Here is a 7,626-nt window from a genome sequence, read left to right as displayed (position 1 = left end):
AGCACTGAACCCTGTGGAACTCCATAATTAACCTCAGTGTGTGAAGAGGACTCTCCATTTACATGCACAAACTGGAGTCTATTAGATAGATATGATACAAACCACTGCAGCGCAGTACCTGTAATACCTACAGCATGTTCTAATCGCTCTAATAGGATATTATGGTCGACAGTATCGAATGCTGCACTGAGGTCTAGCAGGACAAGCACAGAGATGAGTCCACTGTCAGAGGCCATAAGAAGATCACTCCACCTGCCAAGTAAGACGCAAACCCATCCAGTATCACTGAATTCAGTGTTCAGTTCTCTGCTCTTTACCTAACCGCTCTCTCGCTCTGTCCACAGTCCCATCGTATCTCAGATACCACACTAGTCATTGTTTATCCTTGTGTTTATCAATAAAGCTTGAGAATCCTTATTGCTGTTTTCCAGGTTTGAATCTGCACGTAGGTCCACCTGCTGTCCTCCGTGACACAATAAAATGGTCACGCTTTTGAGGTTGTTGTGGTGACTTCAGTATCAAGAGAACAAATCGCCCCTCTGAACTCAGAGGTTTATTTATTGACTGATTAAAGTCTCAGTTTGTTTGAGGTGAAGTTGTGCTGTAAGTTTGACAGTAACAAACTCGACACGCTACATGTTGATGCAAGGTTGTTTCTCAGTGAGACGGTCTTCCTGAGACTAAAAGTGATATTCTGCAGAGTAAAACGTGGTGCAGACAGAACCTCCATCATCTGTCTGCCGCCTCCTTCAGCTGTCCTCTGAAGCTCCACCTTTCTACATCAGCCCAGGGCTTGTAGCTTAGCTTTCACTCAGGGCTCTACAGCAAGAGGTGAGTTGATTTCTTCCTAACTTCATACTCAGGAAATAGCAGAAACTATAACTCTAAATGGTTGAGATATCATTTTAATGCATCCATTGTATGTCCAGTCAAAAGTTAAGACTGATGTTGTGACTCCCGTAGTGTGTGAACGTGGAATTATGTATGAAACCATAGTAAAAGAGCATTAAAGCTCCTTTTCTATGTAACAAAGTTAGATTTTAAACTTTCTGCTCATATAAAAACTGTTGAAATGGTGCATATGTGCATAATATTATAGGCCGTCTGCTTTTTATGTGAAGCTTAAGTAAAGCTAACACCAAAGCTGCTGAAGCTGCTGGACCGATCTCTCTGTCGCTCTACTGCTTACTACTTTTGAATGCTAATAGAGAAGCAGGCTTTTCTGAATCAGGTGAAAGAATTTCCCCTCCCTCGTTTGATTCTTTCAGATTCAAGCACTGATGCAGAAACGAACCCAGCTAAAGAAAAATGTGTCCAGATGAAAAAAGTAACGTCTGAATTTCTGTCTTAGTATTTAGCTGTTCTACAACATGGATCAAACACAGCTGTTGTTGCCACTTGGTTTGACTTCAAGGATCAATAAAAGCATCTGTGAGCTTCAAGGAGAGCTACATGACTAAACACAACCTCAAAGCATCACACAAGGGGCGACTGTCACCATGATTGACCTGAGTTTCTTGACCAAAGAGGAACAGGAAACCATCCTGACTGTGCTGAAAAGAGATGCTGAGCTAAAGAAGCTTGAGGACCAACGTGTCCAGTGAGTCAGTCGTTCTATTGTTCAGTCACAGGAAACATAAAGATATAGATTATGAAAACATTTAATTGGACAATTTGAGGTGCAGATAAAAATGAAACTCCTTCAATCTCTTATTATCACATATGTGTATACACACACACACGCACACACGCGCACACACACACACACACACACACACACACACACACACACACATATATATATATATATGTATGTGTGTCTCCTGTACTATAAATGTAGTAAAGGGTAAGTTTATTAACTGTTATAATTTCCACTGATGTGGTTTCACTCAGAAACCTGCAGAAGTCCGTGATGAACAAAAGCCAGCTGAGATACTTGACTGGAGAATGGTTCTATGAGACGAAGCAGCTTTGCCATCAGGATCGCATCCATGGCTCTGACATCATCAGGGCCTCCATGAGGCGCACACTTAAACTGAAGACTATACGTAAGTCTGCTGCATCCTTCCAGAAGATGTGTGATACATTAAAATGCAAGATCTCTCCAAGCAAAGCCTGAAATCAAAGATTCAAAATATTTGTAACAAGGAGTAGTTTTATTTTCCGACCGTTCCACACAGAGTCAGGCTGCATCTACAGATCCACCCAGACGTATTTATTAGTGGTGTTTTTGTCTTAGAACTCATGAAACCCAAACCGACCATTGTGTCTTTCATATTTTTGAATCACATACACCAACATTAATAAGGCAAGTGAGGCCTTTTGCTGTTGTTTTGCGTTTGTTTGTGATATTGCCGCTGACACACTAATGGCTCTTGGAGTAAATTTGGTAGGTTGGCCAATTCTGGGACGGTTCACTGTTTCACGTTTTCACAGCTGTGGATGATCTCTGTGGGTTCCCTGGACTCCAAATACCTTTTGTTAGGTTTTGTATTGTTGATTGTCATTTATGCTTAGAAATATTTAACCATATACAGTATGCTTAGAGGTGCATAATCGATTGTGTAGTGATAGGATGTGTGATCTTTAACAGGCTGCAAAGGCTTGGTGTGCATTCCACACTGGAATGCACACCTACATCCTGGGAGCATGAGAAGAGGTCGTACCTTGTTTTATTGTTTTATGGTAGGATTAACGTGGCTATATCTGTTTTAGGCTAAGTGCCTTTTGTTTAGATGAACTGTTGGACTTCCAGACCAGCAGGTTTAGGGAAGTCATTTATGGGGTCACACTCTGACCCCACACACACACACACACACACACACACACACACACACATACATACACAAGGTACTCTTTGTTTGTATGTAGATGTCATATGTTAATGAACCTATGCATATTCATGTAACCTCAATAAAAGGGCAGTGGTACGGGAGAACGGACGAGAGCAACTGGGGTCAAGTGAAGGAACGGTGCCTGTCCGGTTCTCTCCCGTGCACGAGAAACATGAAGAAGCTTGCCTACTTGTGTCTTGCTTTGCAGTGTAATTATATTGTCTTCAACGTTCCAGCGGATAGATTCAAGCTACAAACCTATCACCTTTGCAACCATTTTCAGACTGATAGATGTCATTCATCTATTTTCTTAATCATTCTTAAGTTTCTTTAGATCATGACATACTTTGTTAAGGATCTTTTAGCTTAGTTTACTTTGTCAGAAAGTTTCTGTTTAAGAGCTTTATTGATTTAACACATAGACAGTAATCGACCTGGGTGTGGCTAGTGCAGTTAAACTTGGCATTAACAAAATATGGTTGTTTACAGTTGGATAACATTTTCCTCTAATTAAAAATAGCTTCTTAACAGCAGTTGTGTGTGATGTGCTGCAGTGGAGCTCTCCCAGACGTCGGCTGAGAGGTGCAGCTTTGTCAGCACTGAAAGCAAAGACGTGTCCTTACCAGCTGTTTGCTGTGGTGTCCTTCAGGAGCCTCACATGGAGCTCAGCAATAATCAGTGAGTATAAGAAAGATAAACCAGCCAAGCAGCCGTGATTTCACACAAATCTGTTCTTTATCAATATTTTGACTCCTGAAGTTTTCATACACAGTTTGAACTGCACGCTTCTCTCTTACGATTAACACACGGTTCCTTACTTGAAAACATGGCAGTGTGGCAGTAAGCATAATATCTGGTAAATGGCCTGTATTTATATAGCACTTTACTCGTCCCTGAGGACCCCAAAGCGCTTTACACTACATCCAGTCATCCACCCATTCACACACTGGTGATGGCAGCTACATTGTAGCCACAGCCACCCTGGGGCGCACTGACAGAGGCGAGGCTGCCGGACACTGGCGCCACCGGGCCCTCTGACCACCACCAGTAGGCAACGGGTGAAGTGTCTTGCCCAAGGACACAACGACCGAGACTGTCCAAGCCGGGGCTCGAACCGGCAACCTTCCGATTACAAGGCGAACTCCTAACTCTTGAGCCACGATCGCCCCATGATCTCTGGCTGATCTACTTAATTTAAATAATAATTTAAAGGGATTTTAAATCTGCGCGGTGGTTCGCACGGTTGCCGTCTCCACCATGGCGCCAGGGCCGTGGTCGCCTGGGTATTTCAAGGTTTCCTCCCATAATCCAGGTTCTTTGAGCTCCATCACATGCTCCACTCCAGGATTATTTGCTCTTAACTGCTCGTTAGGGGACTTGTGCACTAAGTGATACTTAGTAACTCGCTCTGTACCGCTCACTAATCTCCTTACGAGGTCTTATATGTTCACGTTTTCCACTATTCTGGGGACAAGTCCCACAAATTCTTTGCTGCCGTTAGTGAGATAAGATTTCAGACTCAAATGTTCTGCGTCAGGTCTGTGAGAGTCACTGGCTGCTGAAAAGCAAATAAGGTTTTGGTGTGTTTAATAAATGTATTTGAAGGTATTAGTTATGACAGGTACAGTTAAGCTCTGGTGGTGCTTCTTGGTCCATGAGACTGCTTTTGCAGTTTGATGGAGTCCACGTGTGCCCGGCTAAATCTACTGGTGTGTAAAATGATGGTTTGTGTTTGATTAAGATCAAGGCCGAACTGTCAAACGAGTCCTTCACAGAACTGAAAACATCAACATTCACATTTCTTCTGCCAGTAAATTCACAAACAGCTGCTGTTTTTAGAAAACACTTCAAAGCCCAGGTTTGTTTGTTCAGTGTAAAGTTTTGTATGAATATTAAAGAAATATTTGTAAAAAGTTACTGTTAGATATTTTAGTATTATGGGAGCATTTACTGGGTACTTTTTTTGATGATATTAGACAGAAGATTCTGTGACTCAACAAGGCTCTTTATGTTAACCGTCATTTTCTCTTGCTTTGTCAACTCAAGATTTTATGGTGTGAAAGTAGATACTAAGGTTGGAGGGAAAACACCAACAAATCACTCTTTTACTTATCACTCCCTTGCAGAAGATGTTTATGTGAAGACCATCTGGGTTGTGTCAGAACTCACGGATGTAGGAGACCTCTGTATAAGATTTATAGGCCTTGAGAGTGCATCTTACTGCAATTGTAGAACAAAGGATTCCAACTGTCTAGTGTTTAACGGATCTGTCAAAGGTATGTTGAGATACGATTGTAGAAGGCCTCTTTCAGAGCTGGGGGACCTTGCTTATATGGTTTTAACTTGAAACTTGTTGACACACGAACTTTCTGCCTATAAATACCGCTGCACAAAAGAATAAAACTTTGAGTTGATTTTGGGAAAGCAACCTGAACAGTCTCTGTATCACTTTGTTCTCCTAACTGCTCCCGACGTCGTAACTAACCCGCTGACGGCATATCTGAGTGCTACTTGAGAATATATTGCTGAGTGTTACTTAAGAATAATTTTGAATCTTATAGGGTAAAGACAAAACTCTGCTTATAGACGCCCACGCCTCGGGGAAACCCGATCCACGGACCCGGGACGGAGTTTCTTTCAGTTACATTTTGAATCTGAGTTCACTGTATGTAACTGAGTTTCTGTTCGTTCCATCCTATCAGAGGATTTACTTCACAGCCGTTTCTATGAGTCAGAGAACGTGCGTTGTTTAGCTAATTTAGATCATTTTACTTACTGTTTTCCAGTGCACGTGTGTTATAAGGACAGCAGTGAGGTTACACTGGCACTTTCCACAAAAGTTAAAAAGTGTGAATCTGTTTATCTCGACTTTTCTTTGTCAACACATCGCGTGTTCTTTGTTTACAGTTATCAACATCAGAACCTCGATGAAACCCAACAAGAAACTCTGAAATCAAATTCACAGCCTCGCATGAAGGTTTGTTTCTGCCCTGTAATTGAAAGAAATGACTGCAGTTTCATGTTACAGTGGCTGCATGTGTTGTGTTGTAATCTTTTTCTTGTAGCAGATAAGAAACCCGTTCAACAGCGAGCCTGAAAAAGAGAGTCAGGCATCGGATGAAGCAGTGAATCAAAGCCAAACAAAGGAATGTGAGTTATTATGGAAACATTATATTTTGGTTATTAGAATATATATTGTGACTTGAAGTGGATTATTCTATGAACAAGCCCGTCAACAAACGATACGTACAGACAGATTTGTTGCTCTTTAAGGAGACCAGCTGGGAAACTTGTGTTGCTCATGTTTAAAAATCCTGCGTCTGCCATAAACAGCATGTCTGACACGAGCAGCGGCTGGATGGCAGGTTAATGCTCACACTGGCTGCTTATTTCTTACAACTTTACCTTATTGTGACTCAGAAATCCCCCCAAATAATAACGAATTCTTTCTTAGTTTTTACTTTTGGAACTTTTACTTGTGGAAACAACGTTGAGCTGGGCTCTTGAATTCTCTGAATCACTTGCTGTAAAATGCGCAGTGAGCTGGGAGCAGAGATTTTCTCAGGGGTCGTTAGAAGGAAAGGAAATCCAAATACCAGAGGCTGCCAGAGTAGCTAGGGAATTACAGAGATGTGCATTCCAGAGCTCTAATCTGTACTGCATGACTTTGGGTCTGGAAAACTTTCACAGAAATAATCAACCAAAGATAACAATGACAGTTAAGACACGGCACAATAGGTCATCTGGGGCCAGATGTACTAATTACATGTGAGCGCTATAACCAAATATGGCTGATAGGTGTGCAGGAACCAAGAGAGAATTAGAAATGCAACATGGATCTCAGTGCAGCTGTGATGTAAACAACATAAAGAACAATCCTGTGCTTGCAATAGAAATGTCAGAGCAGGATGCTGCTGATGGGTCCCAGGAAAATACTCGTTACAAAAGACTGAACGCAGCATCTTTGCTGATTTATACAGAGCTACTCCAGTCCTCATCTATGAGGAGACGGATGACTCTTCAGCAGGGGTACAGAGTTCTGGTCCACAGGAAAACATCATATCTTTTGACCCTTTAAAATCCCAAAAGCAAGAACGGGATGTACAAATTCCTCTTCCAATTAAGTTCCACTCTTCAAGAGGACAGACCCACAGATCAGACAGTATAAGCATATCTGTAGGAGGGCAGCTGGAGTGAAGGAAGCCTCAGTAATGAAGAAGTTTCCTTTCAGTCTCACTTGATATCATCAATCATTTGATCACAGAGAAAAATCAAATGGAGAGACGGTAACATCTTGATACAAAACCACGGTGGTGACAGACATGGTTTCTCAGTCAGAGTCTAGACAGATGACAGCTGAGGAGCTCCTGCAGTCCTGCAGCTGTACAGTCAACATGTTACCAGCTCGAAGTCCTAGCAAATCTGAATCTTTCACATTTGAAGAAGATGATGAAGGAATCAACATCTCAGACCTGCCACCAAAAGGTAATTCAACAGGAATCCTCCAGTGCTGAGGGATCCATGCAGGAAGGCTCTCTCTTTAAAACCTTACACAACAGCACTATGTTAGGCCACAGGAGAAGGCTGCTGTTCCCTCTGTTTACCGACTGCACAGAGTGATGATCTACACAGTCCACAGAGTCCACTTAGAGGTTTTGTAGGACACCAAAGTGACAGTTTCACTGGTGGGAATCCTTCCAGAGTCAGATTGTGCAAAACAAATACAGACACTCCAGTCAAGACTCAGCTAGCGGGCCTGCTTTGGGCAGATTCAGGCAGTGAGCTTTTACAT

The 7,626-nt window shown here is 42.2% G+C and overlaps 1 protein-coding gene across 1 annotated transcript in view; it reads left to right on the top strand.

Annotated features, from left to right (window-relative positions):
* Positions 1-1,499: 1,499 nt before the first annotated feature.
* sytl2a (synaptotagmin-like 2a) overlaps positions 1,500-7,626 on the top strand; it is a 30,320-nt gene continuing 24,193 nt past the window's right edge. Inside the window, exons 1-5 of the mRNA XM_085364223.1 lie at positions 1,500-1,600; positions 1,894-2,048; positions 3,389-3,512; positions 5,742-5,811; positions 5,900-5,984. Coding sequence (XP_085220349.1) covers positions 1,500-1,600; positions 1,894-2,048; positions 3,389-3,512; positions 5,742-5,811; positions 5,900-5,984 — 535 coding nt within the window. The remainder of the gene's footprint in view (positions 1,601-1,893; positions 2,049-3,388; positions 3,513-5,741; positions 5,812-5,899; positions 5,985-7,626) is intronic.

The sequence above is a fragment of the Diplotaxodon limnothrissa genome, linkage group LG10 (genome assembly GCF_057381915.1).
Source record: "Diplotaxodon limnothrissa isolate DT_005_m linkage group LG10, D_limnothrissa_male_GT1.1, whole genome shotgun sequence".
In the NCBI taxonomy this organism is placed as follows: domain Eukaryota; kingdom Metazoa; phylum Chordata; class Actinopteri; order Cichliformes; family Cichlidae; genus Diplotaxodon; species Diplotaxodon limnothrissa.
This window is presented reverse-complemented; position numbering and strand designations above follow the sequence as displayed.